This window comes from Pseudophryne corroboree, chromosome 6, assembly GCF_028390025.1.
Source record: "Pseudophryne corroboree isolate aPseCor3 chromosome 6, aPseCor3.hap2, whole genome shotgun sequence".
NCBI lineage: Eukaryota > Metazoa > Chordata > Amphibia > Anura > Myobatrachidae > Pseudophryne > Pseudophryne corroboree.
Genome location: NC_086449.1, coordinates 749,754,005 through 749,770,401, shown reverse-complemented (window position 1 = coordinate 749,770,401; position 16,397 = coordinate 749,754,005). Strand labels below are relative to the sequence as shown.

Here is a 16,397-nt window from a genome sequence, read left to right as displayed (position 1 = left end):
CAAGGCTTGGTACATCTCCCCTTCAATATGGGCATGTTTGCTTCGAGTGGCTTATGACATTGCAGGTTCTTCGATATTCCTGGAACACATTCTTCATTGCATTTTAATGCTGATGTAATGCATATGCATGTCTTTCTTGTCATTAACTTTTTGCCTTTCATCATACTACAGAATTTTATGTTATCATGAGCTGTCATGTTCTATTTTTTGACAAACTGAATACAATGGGGTATATTTACTAAGGTCCCGATTTTGACCGAGATGCCGTTTTTTCATCAAAGTGTCATCTCGGTAATTTACTAAGCAATAATCACGGCAGTGATGAGGGCATTCGTAATATTTTGGAAGTCCTAGGAAAAAATCACGAATCAATACACCATCGGTCAAATACGCCTGCAATTTGCTAGAAATCGGGAATTTACTAAAAAGTACAAAACACAAACACTGCCGACAATAGCCAAACACTGCCGTGATAAAATACAAATCGTGAAAAAGTGCAAAAAAAAAAACAGACCTGCTTTTTTATCCCGTGTTTGTATAGGCATGCACGGATCCATGAGATCCGTGCATGTTTTTCAGTGGGAAGGGGGGGGAAATGTTCTAAATTTTCGGGAAAAAAATTGCGTGGGGTCCCCCCTCCTAAGGCAAACCAGCCTCGGGCTCTTTGAGCCGATCCTGGTTGCAGAAATATGGGGAAAAAATGGACAGGGGTTCCCCCATATTTAAGCAACCAGCATCGGGCTCTGCGCCTGGTCCTGGTTCCAAAAATACGGGGGACAAAAAGAGTAGGGGTCCCCCGTATTTTTGAAACCAGCACCGGGCTCCACTAGCTGGACAGATAATGCCACAGCCGGGGGACACTTTTATACAGTGCCTTGCGGCCGTGGCATCAAATATCCAACTAGTCACCCCTGGCCGGAGTACCCTGGGGGAGTGGGGACCCCTTCAATCAAGGGGTCCCCCCCCCCCCAGCCACCCAAGGGCCAGGGGTGAAGCCCGAGGCTGTCCCCCCCATCCAATGGGCTGCGGATGGGGGGCTGATAGCCTTTGTTGATAGTTATGAATATTGTTTTTAGTAGCAGTACTACAAGTCCCAGCAAGCCTCCCCCGCAAGCTGGTACTTGGAGAACCACAAGTACCAGCATGCGGCGGAAAAACTTGGCCGCTGGTACCTGTAGAACTACTACTAAAAAAATACCCCAAAAATGACAAGACACACACACCTTGAAAGTAAAGTTTTAATACATCCATCCACACAAACATATACACATACTTACCTTATGTTCACACGCAGGTCGGTCCTCTTGTCCAGTAGAATCCATGGGGTACCTGTTGAAAAAATTATACTCACAAAATCCAGTGTAGATCGGTCCTCTTCAAATCCATTTGTAATCCACGTACTTGAGAAAATAAAAAAACGGAGTCCCGACCACGAACTGAAAGGGGCCCCATGTTTTCACATGGGACCCCTTTCCCCGAATGCCAGAAACCCACTCTGACTTCTGTCTAAGTGGGTTTCTTCAGCCAATCAGGGAGCGCCACGTTGTAGCACCCTCCTGATCGGCTGTGTGCTCCTGTACTGTATGACAGGCGGCACACGGCAGTGTTACAATGTAGCGCCTATGCGCTCCATTGTAACCAATGGTGGGAACTTTCTGCTCAGCGGTTGACCGAAAGTGACCTCACCGCTGAGCAGAAAGTTCCCACCATTGGTTACAATGTAGCGCATAGGCGCTACATTGTAACACTGCCGTGTGCCGCCTGTCATACAGTACAGGAGCACACAGCCGATCAGGAGGGTGCCACAACGTGGCTTTCCCTGATTGGCTGAAGAAACCCACTTAGACAGAAGTCAGAGTGGGTTTCTGGCATTCGGGGAAAGGGGTCCCATGTGAAAACATGGGGCCCCTTTCAGTTCGTGGTCGGGACTCCGTTTTTTTATTTTCTCAAGTACGTGGGTTACAAATGGATTTGAAGAGGACCGATCTACACTGGATTTTGTGAGTATAATTTTTTCAACAGGTACCCCATGGATTCTACTGGACAAGAGGACCGACCTGCGTGTGAACATAAGGTAAGTATGTGTATATGTTTGTGTGGATGGATGTATTAAAACTTTACTTTCAAGGTGTGTGTGTCTTGTCATTTTTGGGGTATTTTTTTAGTAGTAGTTCTACAGGTACCAGCGGCCAAGTTTTTCCGCCGCATGCTGGTACTTGTGGTTCTCCAAGTACCAGCTTGCGGGGGAGGCTTGCTGGGACTTGTAGTACTGCTATTAAAAACAATATTCATAACTATCAACAAAGGCTATCAGCCCCCCATCCGCAGCCCATTGGATGGGGGGGGACAGCCTCGGGCTTCACCCCTGGCCCTTGGGTGGCTGGGGGGGGGGGACCCCTTGATTGAAGGGGTCCCCACTCCCCCAGGGTACCCCGGCCAGGGGTGACTAGTTGGATATTTGATGCCACGGCCGCAGGGCACGGTATAAAAGTGACCCCCGGCTGTGGCATTATCTGTCCAGCTAGTGGAGCCCGGTGCTGGTTTTAAAAATACGGGGGACCCCTACGCTTTTTGTCCCCCGTATTTTTGGAACCAGGACCAGGCGCAGAGCCCGATGCTGGTTGCTTAAATATGGGGGAACCCCTGTCCATTTTTTTCCCATATTTCTGCAACCAGGATCGGCTCAAAGAGCCCGAGGCTGGTTTGCCTTAGGAGGGGGGACCCCACGCAATTTTTTTTAAACATTTAAACTTTATTTTCTTTTTAAACAAAGTGCACAATGAAGCCCAGCACGGATCTCTCAGATCCGGCCGAGATTCATTGTATTAAAGTCGGCAGTGTTTTACAAGTCACTCACGTAAAACACTGCCTAAAAATACGAATGACATCGACATCGGAAAACCCGAAAATGCAGAATACGGCAGCTTAGTAAATTAGTCGTAATCAATTCAAAAAGTTGCATATTTACACTTTCGAGGTCATTCGTGATTGAACTTTGACCTCAAACGGGAAAACACGAATCTTAGTAAATTTACCCCAATGAATTATACATATTTATGTCTCACATATTAGAAATGATGAAATAATAAAATTATAGTCTACATAGTTTGATATCACCATCCAGTCATATGCTAACCTGTGACACATACCGTGGTTAACATAAAATGTGTAACTATACTGTGCTCCCTCTGTGACATCACCATTTAGTCACAGACTAACCTGCTAACAGACTGTGTAACTATACTGTGCTCCCTCTGTGACATCGCCATCCAGTCACAGGCTAACTTGCTAACATAGACTGTGTAACTATACTGTGCTCCCTCTGTGACATCACTATCCAGTCACAGACTAACTTGCTAACAAAGAATGTGTAGCTACTGTACTCTCTCTGTGACATCACCATTCAGTCACAGACTAACCTGCTAACATAGACTGTGTAACTATGGCCCTCATTCCGAGTTGTTCGCTCGCAAGCTGCTTTTAGCAGCATTGCACACGCTAAGCCGCCGCCTACTGGGAGTGAATCTTAGCTTAGCAAAATTGCGAACGAAAGATTCTCTAAATTGCGAATAGAAATTTCTAAGCAGTTTCTGAGTAGCTCAATACTTACTCTGCCACTGCGATCAGTTCAGTGCTTGTCGTTCCTGGTTTGACGTCACAAACACACCCAGCGTTCGCCCAGACACTCCCCCGTTTCTTCAGCCACTCCCGCGTTTTTCCCAGAAACGGCAGCGTTTTTTCACACACAGCCATAAAACGGCCAGTTTCCGCCCAGAAACACCCACTTCCTGTCAATCACACTACGATCACCAGAACGAATAAAAAACCTCGTAATGCCGTGAGTAAAATACCAAACTTCTTAGCAAATTTACTTGGCGCAGTCGCAGTGCGAACATTGCGCATGCGCAATTAGCGGAAAATCGATGCGATGCGAAGAAAATGACCGAGCGAACAACTCGGAATGAGGGCCTATGTGCTTCCTCTGTGACATCACCATCAATTCACAGGCTAACTGCTAACATAGAATATGTAAGTATACTGTGCTCCCTTTGAGACATCACCATGTCACAGACTAACCTGCTAACATAGAATGTGTGTACTCCCTCTGTGACTGTCCTCCCTCTGTGACATCACCGTCCAGTCACAGATTAACCTGCTAACATAGACTGTGTAACTATACTGTGCTCCCTCTGTGACATCACTATCCATTCACAGACCAACCTGCTAACATAGAATGTGTAACTATATTGTGCTCCTTTTGTGACATCACCATCCATTCACAGACTAACCTGCTAACACAGACTGTGTAACTATATTGAGCTGCCTCTGTGACATACCCATCCAGTCACAGACTAACCTGCTAATAAAGACTGTGTAGGTATACTGTACTCCGTCTGTGACATCACCATCCAGTCACAGAATAACCTAATAAGATACAATATGTAACTATTGTACTCCCTCCGTGACATCACCATCCAGTCACAGACTAACCTGTTAACAAAGACTGTGTAACTATACTGTGCTCCCTCTGTGACATCACCATCCAGTCACAGACTAACTTGCTAACAAAGAACGTGTAACTATACTGTGCTCCCTCTGTGACATCACCATCCAGTCACAGACTAACTTGCTAACAAAGAACGTGTAGCTACTGTACTCTCTCTGTGACATCACCATTCAGTCACAGACTAACCTGCTTACATAGACTGTGTAACTATGTGCTTCCTCTGTGACATCACCATCAAGTCACAGGCTAACTGCTAACATAGAATATGTAAGTATACTGTGCTCCCTCTGAGACATCACCATGTCACAGACTAACCTGCTAACATAGAATGTGTGTACTCCCTCTGTGACTGTCCTCCCTCTGTGACATTACCATCCAGTCACAGACTAACCTGCTAACATAGACTGTGTAACTATACTGTGCTCCCTCTGTGACATCACTATCCAGTCACAGACGAACCTGCTAACAAAGAATGTGTAACTACTGTACTCCTTTTGTGACATTACTATCCAGTCAGACTAACCTGCTAACATACAATCATGTCTAAATACTGTACTCCCTCTGTGACATTACTACCCAGTCACATACTAACCTGCTAACATAAACTGTGTAACTACTGTGCTCCTTCTGTAACATCACCAACCAGTCAGAGTCTAACCTGCTAACATAGACTGTGCAACTATACTGTACTCTGCTCCCACTGTGACATCTCCATCCAGTCTCAGACGAACTTGTTCACATAGAATGTGTAACTACTGTGCTCCATCTGTGACATCACCATTCAGTCACAGACTAACCTGCTAACATAGAATGTGTAACTATATTGTGCTCCTTCTGTGACATCACCATCCATTCACAGACCAACCTGCTAACATAGAATGTGTAACTATATTGTGCTCCTTTTGTGACATCACCATCCATTCACAGACTAACCTGATAACACAGACTGTGTAACTATATTGGGCTCCCTCTGTGACATCACCATCCAGTCACAGACTAACCTGCTAACATAGGATGTATAACTACTGTGCTCACTCTGTGACATCACCATCCAGTCACAGGCTAACCTGCTAAAAGACTGTGTACGTATACTGTACTCCCTCCGTGACATCACCATCCAGTCACAGACTAACCTGTTAACAAAGACTGTGTAACTATACTGTGCTCCCTCTGTGACATCACCATCCAGTCACAGACTAACCTGCTAACAAAGAATGTGTAACTACTGTACTCTCTCTGCGACATCACCATTCAGTCACAGACTAACCTGCTAACATAGACTGTGTAACTATGTGCTTCCTCTGTGACACCACCATCAAGTCACAGGCTAACTGCTAACATAGAATATGTAAGTATACTGTGCTTCCTCTGTGACATCACCATGTCACAGACTAACCTGCTAACATAGAATGTGTGTACTCCCTCTGTGACTGTCCTCACTCTGTGACATCACCATCCAGTCACAGGGCCTAATTCAGACCTGATCGCAGCAGCAAATTTGTTAGCTAATGGGCAAAACCATGTGCACTGCAGGGGAAAGGGGGAGGCAGATATAACATATGCAGAGAGAGATAGATGTGGGTGGGTAAATACTGGCTGCTTTCTTTTTACACTGCAATTTAGATTTCAGTTTGAACACATCCCAGCCAAATCTAACTCTTTCTGCACATGTTATATATGCCCCCCTGCAGTGCACATGGTTTTGCCCATAAGCTAACAAATTTGCTGCTGCAATCAGGTCTGAATTAGGCCCACAGAGTAACTTGTTAACAAAGTATGTGTCTGTTATCCCTCAGTGACATCACCCTCCAGTCACAGACTAACCTCCTGACATAGAGGAAGCACAGTAGTTACACATTCTGTGACATCACCATCCAGTTACAGAGTAACTTGCTAACAAAGAATGTGTAACTATACTGTGTTCCCTCAGTGACATCACCATCCAGTCACAGACTAACCTGCTAACATAGACTGTGTAGCTACTGTACTACCTCTGTGATATCACCATCCAACCACAGAATAACCTGCTGTGGCTGTACTACTCTACCTGTTTGACATTACCATTCAATTACTAACTTGTTAAATATACCAGAATTGTAAAAGAACCAAAGAGTAGCAATTGCCCGGAGATCTATATGGGGCTATGACTCTCCTGCCGCCCACCACTGGTCTAGCACAGAAAGCACATTATTTTCCACACATACGAGCAATGACATGAATGAACAGAGTCACACAAACATGTTTACACATAAAATTCTGACCTTGAACAGGACGTATAAATCTTCCAGCTCTTCCATGGAGAAGCCGAGGTCAGTAGAGATGGATCTTACCTAATAGGAAAGAATAAAACGTGAGGTGACCTATGATTTAGGAAGACTTCCTTACAGCTACTATTTTTAGTAACATTAATATGTACACATATGGAACCTTTCTGTTCCATTAATATCCAGGAAGTTTGCAAAAAACCCATTGCTGTTGCATGGTGCCACTACAGCTCTTCCTGCTTCGCTTATTATGGAGCTGAAGCATGAAGCAATAAGGCCAAGATGTATTAACATCCCGGCCACCACAGTGGGGGAGAGAACCCTCCCCTCTCCAGTGATCCCTGCAAGCACCACACCTTATCGGATGCGTCTTGCCTCCAGGCACCACACCTTATCGGATGCGTCTTGCCTCCAGGCCGTCCCCAGTGCACATGCATGAGATTCCGCAAAGATTGGTAGATCTTATGTGCAGATGGGCTGCTACTGGTTAGTACACATGCCTGCAGGCAATCTCGATATGTGGAAAAATAACAAGACCCAAAAGTGCACTTATCGTTTTTTTAGTAACATCTGCATGATTTCCAGTGCCATACAATAAGTATGCCAAGGGCAGAATCGTTAAATTTTTGCAGATACTGTAAATAAAAGTGATTTTCTCTACGTTATCTGCTTTCATACATGTCGATGTTCAATATAAGTGTCACATAGCGCTGGTTTTAGCGCATTTGAGTCATACATCTGCCCCATAATCTTAGACAAATACATGATCACTAAAGTGCTTCCTCCTGCGGGAAGCGGTTAAAATAAAATACCGATGACACAGGCTATTCTCCCTCTGTGGGTGTCCACGACACCCATAGATGGAGAATATAACCTGTGGCGAGCGCAGTGAGCAACCGTGCCTGCAGCGCGGTGAGTGCAGCAAGCCCACAAGGGGCTCTCTAGCGCTCGCGGAAGGTATCCTGCTGTCGGGATCATGACAGCCGAATCCGTCCGCCGGCAATTCATACTGAGCCCCCTCCAGCAGTCATTGCAAAAAACAAAGCTAGATAAAGTAAAGATGAAGGGACTGCAAGGTGCAGGATGGGAAAAGTACCAAGGATTCTGTAAAAACAATAGATATCTCTCCTGCATGGCCACATAAGCATAAAAATAGAAAGATGCTATTTGGATTGGAAAATGGGGAGCAGCCCCTCTCCCCCCTACATGATTACATTTCAAAAAGTTTCCCTGTATTACAAATGTTGCTGAGATTCAAGAACCTCTGGTATCAGCAGGGTCACGAATAACAAAATGTAATAAGGAAGCTCCTTTGTGGTCTAATCGGGACTCAAGCCTCTGCTGCATGTCATGTGATTAAGAAACATAAAAAAAAGTATACAGGTGGATGTAGGAAATAAACTTTGAGCCTAAACGGCTGACAAAAAAAAAATATTGCCTGTCAGAGATAAAAGATACAGAGTTAGAGACTTCTGCTGTTACTGACCACATAATGATAATGGCAATGTGGTACAGCTGAAAACCTTAAAACATGTTTTTTTTTGTACTAAATAACCTCCTTTAGCAATAACAGCACTTTTGTCGAGGTCCCTCCGCTGGAATTCCCACCATTTGCTGTATTTAGCCGGACCCCAGCCCTTACATACAGCTCTAATTGATTTTTACAGTGGAAATCTTTCAAATATTTTTGTCCACCCTCTCAGGCTGTTTCCAGCCAGTTACACCCACGTTCCCTTACCACACTCCGCTTTGCTGAATCCTCCAAGGACTGTATCACCTTGAGTCTCTGTTTAAACCGCATCTGCTCAATTTCATCCGCTCTCAGGTTGCTGAATTTCTAATAAGAGGAGATAGGACATCAAAGGTATCACACAGGGAAGAGAACACTCGCACCCACTGTTATAAAGCCAACAGTGGAACGTAGAAGAATCTTGATGAAAGATGGACATTAAATGCGGTGTTATTTAATGAACATTACCTCATAGGACGCCTTGATGAGGTCAAAAATATCAACCTCCACTGGAGGTTCATCGCCACTAGTGAGAAGAGCGTGCAAATGCGGGATCGGGGGTGACAGACTCTGCTTGTTCACTACATTATCCAGGTATCTACAAGAACAGAGCAGAGAAGACCCTTGATAAGACCATGTAAGTGCCTGCACAATACTAAGCACTAAGGGCAACATCAAACTAACTTCTTTTGCAAAAGGCTTTGGCTCCTTACACTTCACACCAATTTGCCCTTTAAGCACATGTATTTTACTTACATCTTTTTCAGCTGTTCTTACCCCGATTTTTGTTTTTTTTAAACAAGTACTGACCTAGGATCAGACACTGAGCCGCTCGCTGCTGCAGCCGCGTTACCACCTTTTGTCACAGTCATGTCACAGTCAACTATATACTAATGTGAGTATCAGCCCTTCCCCTGGTGTACACAAGTGGGTCTGACTGCTTAAGGACTGGAGATGCCCACATTTAGGCCGTATTCAAATGTTCAACACTCCCTCCCACCGGCGGTATTCTAAAGTTACTGCCGATGGGCGCGACACCTCCACATCAGCTCGCTACCCTGGAGTTAGTTAGCTGAAATGTGTGAAAAGAGACTTGTTTGGGCGACCAAACGGGTCTCTTAATGATCGAACCCATTACCTTAGTCGGGTTTAGGCGATTGACGCACGTAAACCAGACTGGAATGAGCGCTATCAACGCGATAATAAGAATTTACTTACCGATAATTCTATTTCTCGTAGTCCGTAGTGGATGCTGGGAACTCCGTAAGGACCATGGGGAATAGCGGCTCCGCAGGAGACTGGGCACAAAAGTAAAGCTTTAGGACTACCTGGTGTGCACTGGCTCCTCCCCCTATGACCCTCCTCCAAGCCTCAGTTAGGATACTGTGCCCGGACGAGCGTACACAATAAGGAAGGATTTTGAATCCCGGGTAAGACTCATTCCAGCCACACCAATCACACCGTACAACCTGTGATCTGAACCCAGTTAACAGCATGATAACAGAGGAGCCTCTGGAAAGATGGCTCACAACAACAATAACCCGATTTAGTTAACAATAACTATGTACAAGTATTGCAGACAATCCGCACTTGGGATGGGCGCCCAGCATCCACTACGGACTACGAGAAATAGAATTATCGGTAAGTAAATTCTTATTTTCTCTGACATCCTAGTGGATGCTGGAAACTCCGTAAGGACCATGGGGATTATACCAAAGCTCCCAAACGGGCGGGAGAGTGCGGATGACTCTGCAGCAACGAATGAGAGAACTCCAGGTCCTCCTCAGCCAGGGTATCAAATTTGTAGAATTTAGCAAACGTGTTTGCCCCTGACCAAGTAGCTGCTCGGCAAAGTTGTAAACCCGAGACCCCTCGGGCAGCCGCCCAAGATGAGCCCACCTTCCTTGTGGAATGGGCTTTTACAGATTTTGGCTGTGGCAGGCCTGCCACAGAATGTGCAAGCTGAATTGTACTACAAATCCAACGAGCAATAGTCTGCTTAGAAGCAGGAGCACCCAGCTTGTTGGGTGCATACAGGATAAACAGCGAGTCAGATTTTCTGACTCCAGCCGTCCTGGAAACATATTTTCAGGGCCTTGACTACGTCCAGCAACTTGGAGTCCTCCAAGTCCCTAGTAGCCGCAGGCACCACAATAGGCTGGTTCAGGTGAAACGCTGACACCACCTTAGGGAGAAACTGAGGACGAGTCCTCAATTCCGCCCTGTCCGAATGGAAAATCAGATAAGGGCTTTTACAGGATAAAGCCGCCAATTCTGACACGCGCCTGGCCGAAGCCAGGGCCAACACATGACCACTTTCCACGTGAGATATTTCAAATCCACAGATTTAAGTGGTTCAACCAATGTGATTTTAGGAACCCCAAAACTACATTGAGATCCCAAGGTGCCACTGGAGGCACAAAAGGAGGCTGTATATGCAGCACCCCCTTGACAAACGTCTGAACTTCAGGAACTGAAGCCAGTTCTTTCTGGAAGAAAATCGACAGGGCCGAAATCTGAACCTTAATGGATTCTAATTTTAGGCCCATAGACACTCCTGTTTGCAGGAAATGCAGGAATCGACCTAGTTGAAATTCCTCCGTTGGGGCCTTCCCGGCCTCGCACCACGCAACATATTTCCGCCAAATGCGGTGATAATGCTTTGCGGTCACATCCTTCCTGGCTTTGATCAGGGTAGGAATGACTTCTTCCTGAATGCCTTTTTCCTTCAGGATCCGGCGTTCAACCGCCATGCCGTCAAACGCAGGCGCGGTAAGTCCTGGAACAGACAGGGTCCTTGCTGGAGCAGGTCCCTTCATAGAGGTAGAGGCCACGGGTCCTCTGTGAGCATCTCTTGAAGTTCCGGGTACCAAGTCCTTCTTGGCCAATCCGGAGCCACGAGTATAGTTCTTACTCCTCTCCGTCTTATAATTCTCAGTACCTTGGGTATGAGAGGCAGAGGAGGGAACACATACACTGACTGGTACACCCATGGTGTTACCAGAGCGTCCACAGCTATTGCCTGAGGGTCCCTTGACCTGGCGCAATACCTGTCCAATTTTTTGTTGAGGCGGGACGCCATCATGTCCACCTTTGGTTCTTTCCAACGGTTTACAATCATGTGGAAGACTTCTGGGTGAAGTCTCCACTCTCCCGGGTGGAGGTCGTGCCTGCTGAGGAAGTCTGCTTCCCAGTTGTCCACTCCCGGAATGAACACTGCTGACAGTGCTATCACATGATTTTCCGCCCAGCGAAGAATCCTTGCAGCTTCTGCCATTGCCCTCCTGCTTCTTGTGCCGCCCTGTCTGTTCACGTGGGCGATTGTCGTGATGTTGTCCGACTGGATCAGCATCGGCTGACCTTGAAGCAGAGGTTTTGCTTGGCTTAGGGCATTGTAAATGGCCCTCAGCTCCAGGATATTTATGTGAAGTGATGTCTCCAGGCTTGACCACAAGCCCTGGAAATTTCTTCCCTGTGTGACTGCTCCCCAGCCTCGCAGGCTGGCATCCGTGGTCACCAGGACCCAGTCCTGAATGCCGAATCTGCGGCCCTCTAGAAGATGAGCACTCTGCAACCACCACAGGAGAGACACCCTTGTCTTTGGTGACAGGGTTATCCGCTGATGCATCTGAAGATGCGATCCGGACCATTTGTCCAGCAGGTCCCATTGGGAAGTTCTTGCGTGGAATCTGCCGAATGGGATTGCTTCGTAGGAAGCCACCATTTTTCCCAGGACCCTTGTGCATTGATGTACTGACACTTGGCCTGGCTTTAGGAGGTTTCTGACTAGTTCGGATAACTCCCTGGCTTTCTCCTCCGGGAGAAACACCTTTTTCTGGACTGTGTCCAGGATCATCCCTAGGAATAGAAGACGTCGGGATCAGCTGCGATTTTGGACTATTGAGAATCCAATCGTGCTGCCGCAACACTACTTGAGATAGTGCTACCCCGACTACCAATTGTTCCCTGGATCTTGCCCTTATCAGGAGATCGTCCAAGTACGGGAAAACTAAAACTCCCTTCCTTCGAAGGAGTATCATCATTTCGGCCATTACCTTGGTAAGGACCCGGGGTGCCGTGGACAAACCAAACGGCAGCGTCTGAAACTGATAGTGACAGTTCTGTACCAAAAACCTGAGGTACCCTTGGTGAGAAGGGTAAATTGGGACATGTAGGTAAGCATCCTTGATGTCCAAAGACACCATATAATCCCCTTCTTCCGAGTTCGCAATCACCGCTCTGAGTGACTCCATCTTGAATTTGAACCTGTGTATGTAAGTGTTCAAGGATTTCAGATTTAAAATAGGTCTCACCGAGCCGTCCGGCTTCGGTACCACAAACAGCGTGGAATAATACCCCTTTCCTTGTTGCAGGAGGGGTACCTTGATTATCACCTGCTGGGAATACAGCTTGTGAATGGCTTCCAATACCGCCTCCCTGTCGGAGGGAGACGTCATTAAAGCAGACTTTAGGAAACGGCGAGGGGGAGTGCCTGAGTCCGCTTGTAAAGCCCCAGCGTCATGCTGAGGACTTGGCAGAAAACGGGAGAGGGCTTCTGTTCCTGGGAACTGGCTGATTTGCTGCAGCCTTTTTCCTTTCCCTCTGCCCCGGGGCAGAAATGAGGAGCCTTTTGCCCGCTTGCCCTTATAGGGCCGAAAGGACTGCGCCTGATAATACGGCGTCTTCTTATGTTGAGAGGCTACCTGGGGTAAAAATGTGGATTTCCCAGCAGTTGCCGTGGACACCAGGTCTGATAGACCTACCCCAAATAACTCCTCCCCTTTATAAGGCAATACTTCCATATGCCTTTTAGAAGCAGCATCACCTGACCACTGTCTTGTCCATAACCCTCTTCTGGCAGACATGGACAGCGCACTTACTCTTGATGCCAGTCGGCAAATATCCCTCTGTGCATCACGCATATATAGAAATGCATCTTTCAAATGCTCTATAGTCAGTAATATACTGTCCCTATCTAGGGTATCAATATTGTCAGTCAGGGAATCTGACCAAGCCACCCCAGCACTGCACATCCAGGCTGAGGCGATTGCTGGTCGCAGTATCACACCCGTGTGAGTGTATATACATTTTAGGATATTTTCCTGCTTTCTGTCAGCAGGTTCCTTAAGGGCGGCCGTATCCGGGGACGGTAGTGCCACCTGTTTAGACAAGCGTGTGAGCGCTTTATCCACCCTAGGGGGTGTTTCCCAACGTGCCCTATCCTCTGGCGGGAAGGGGTATGATGCTAATAACTTTTTAGGAATTAACAGTTTTTATCGGGGGAAACCCACGCATCATCACACACTTCATTTAATTCCTCAGATGCAGGAAAAACTACAGGCAGTTTTTTCTCACCCAACATAATACCCTTTTTAGTGGTACTGGTATTATCAGAAATATGTAAAACATTTTCCATAGCCTCAATCATGTAACGTGTGGCCCTACTGGAAGTCACATTCGTCTCTTAATCGTCGACACTGGAGTCAGTATCCGTGTCGGCGTCTGTATCTGCCATCTGAGGTAACGGGCGTTTTAGAGCCCCTGATGGCTTTTGAGACACCTGGACAGGCACAGGCTGAGTAGCCGGCTGTCTCATGTCATCAATCTTTTGTAAAGAGCTGACACTGTCACGTAATTCCTTCCATAAGCTCAGCCACTCAGGTGTCGACTCCCTAGGGGGTGACATCTCCATTACAGGCAATTGCTCCGCCTCCACACCATTTTCCTCCTCATACATGTCGACACAATCGTACCGACACACAGCACACACACAGGGAATGCTCTGATAGAGGACAGGACCCCACTAGCCCTTTGGGGAGACAGAGGGAGAGTATGCCAGCACACACCAGAGCGCTATATATATACAGGGATAACCTTATAGAAGTGTTTTTCCCCTTATAGCTGCTGTTTTATTAATACTGCGCCTAATTAGTGCCCCCCTCTCTTTTTTAACCCCTTTCTGTAGTGTAGTAACTGCAGGGGAGAGCCAGGGAGCTTCCCTCCAACGGAGCTGTGAGGGAAAATGGCGCCAGTGTGCTGAGGAGATAGGCTCCGCCCCTTTTTCGCTGAGTTTTCTCTCGCATTTTTATGGATTCTGGCAGGGGTTAAAATACATCCATATAGCCCTGGGGGTTATATGTGATGTATGTTTGCCAGCCAAGGTGTTTTTATTGCTGCTCAGGGCGCCCCCCCCCCCAGCGCCCTGCACCCTCAGTGACTGCAGTGTGAGGTGTGTATGAGGAGCAATGGCGCACAGCTGCAGTGCTGTGCGCTACCTTGGTGAAGACTGATGTCTTCTGCCGCCGATTTTCCGGACCTCTTCTTGCTTCTGGCTCTGTAAGGGGGCCGGCGGCGCGGCTCTGGGACCGAGCTCCGAGGCTGGGCCTGTGTTCGGTCCCTCTGGAGCTAATGGTGTCCAGTAGCCTAAGAAGCCCAAGCTGGCTGCAAGCAGGCAGGTTCGCTTCTTCTCCCCTTAGTCCCTCGATGCAGTGAGCCTGTTGCCAGCAGGTCTCACTGAAAATAAAAAACCTAAAACTAAACTTTCACTAAGAAGCTCAGGAGAGCCCCTAGTGTGCACCCTTCTCGGCCGGGCACAAAAATCTAACTGAGGCTTGGAGGAGGGTCATAGGGGGAGGAGCCAGTGCACACCAGGTAGTCCTAAAGCTTTACTTTTGTGCCCAGTCTCCTGCGGAGCCGCTATTCCCCATGGTCCTTACGGAGTTCCCAGCATCCACTAGGACGTCAGAGAAAACGGGGAACATTTGAATATCGCCCCACTATGTCCCGTCACTTTAGATGGGAGATAGCGGGTGCGATATCATTTGAATCCGGCCTTCAGACGCTGTAATACCACTTGGTACCACCTAAACGTACACCATCCCTATGCTAGCTTCAGCCAGAGTATGGCTTCCAATGTGAGCGATTAAGCGTCTGAATTCACGAGTTCAGCAACACGCCTCCATCACTCCCATAACTAGCCTATAAATCGAAATCATGTTCATGCGTCTGAACACCCACCCACCAGTCGCCGCCGAGAACATTTCTAATACATTTCCTAGACCGTGCGTCTCAATCACAATGGCCACTCTGTGCGGACACACCATGGGACGCAGGCACTGTAAACAATGTATAGGGATTTTCATGCACGTACAGTAGCAAAACAATCGCTCTATTATAAACATTTTCATATGCCTATTGACACTGCGGCACACAGAGAGAACGCCAATGCGCACTTCGCTGAAGCTTTGAAAGGCCTTTCAAAGCTCTTCGTGAACATTGGCATTATATGCCGCTCAGAATCAGGCCCCCAGACTCCATGCAACTGAACAAGTGGCCATTAAGATGCAAAGCTTCAAAGGATAGAACAACAAACATAAAAAACCCATAGCAAGGAACTTTGTATTGAGGCATTACATTGCTGAGGAAGCACGATGAATCCTCGTACATCTAGCCTCAATACCCCATGCAGCACCAGATGCCTGGTGCGAGTGAGCCGACAGGCACTGTGCTATTGTTGGCCATCTTTTTTTTTCTCCAAAAAATGCATCTTAATCGCAACGCAATATGACTAGGATGCACCAGCAGACTGTACTGATTAATTTGATATAGGATGTTCTCACGTGACCTGGCATGCCAAAAGGGGCTGTTTGGCGTGACTGCAGAAAAGTTGTATGAGTACACATCTGCACCTCTGTTAAGGCCTCAGGAACATTGTACATTTACTGACATAACCATGTACATTTTGATGTAAATAAACAAAGTAATGCACATTGGCCCTCATTCCGAGTTGTTCGCTTCGCAGCGATTTTCCGCTAATTGCGCATGCGCAATGTTCGCACTGCGACTGCGCCAAGTAAATTTGCTAAGAAGTTTGGTATTTTACTCACGGCATTACGAGGTTTTTTCTTCGTTCTGGTGATCATTGTGTGATTGACAGGAAGTGGGTGTTTCTGGGCGGAAACTGGCCGTTTTATGGGAGTGTGTGAAAAAACGCTGCCGTTTCTGGAAAAAACGCGGGAGTGGCTGGAGAAACGGGGGAGTGTCTGGGCGAACGCTGGGTGTGTTTGTGACGTCAAACCAGGAACGAAACTGACTGAACTGATCGCAGTGGCAGAGT

General features: G+C 47.0%; 1 protein-coding gene across 2 annotated transcripts in view; it reads right to left on the bottom strand.

Moving 5' to 3' along the window:
- The window catches only part of TBC1D9B (TBC1 domain family member 9B), a 181,268-nt gene that overhangs the window by 67,028 nt on the left and 97,843 nt on the right, over nt 1-16,397 (bottom strand). For both annotated transcript variants that reach the window (XM_063928532.1, XM_063928533.1), the window contains exons 13-15: nt 8,750-8,879; nt 8,510-8,608; nt 6,769-6,837 (exon numbers count right to left, since the gene is read on the bottom strand). In XM_063928532.1, the coding sequence (XP_063784602.1) occupies nt 6,769-6,837; nt 8,510-8,608; nt 8,750-8,879 (298 nt within the window). The remainder of the gene's footprint in view (nt 1-6,768; nt 6,838-8,509; nt 8,609-8,749; nt 8,880-16,397) is intronic.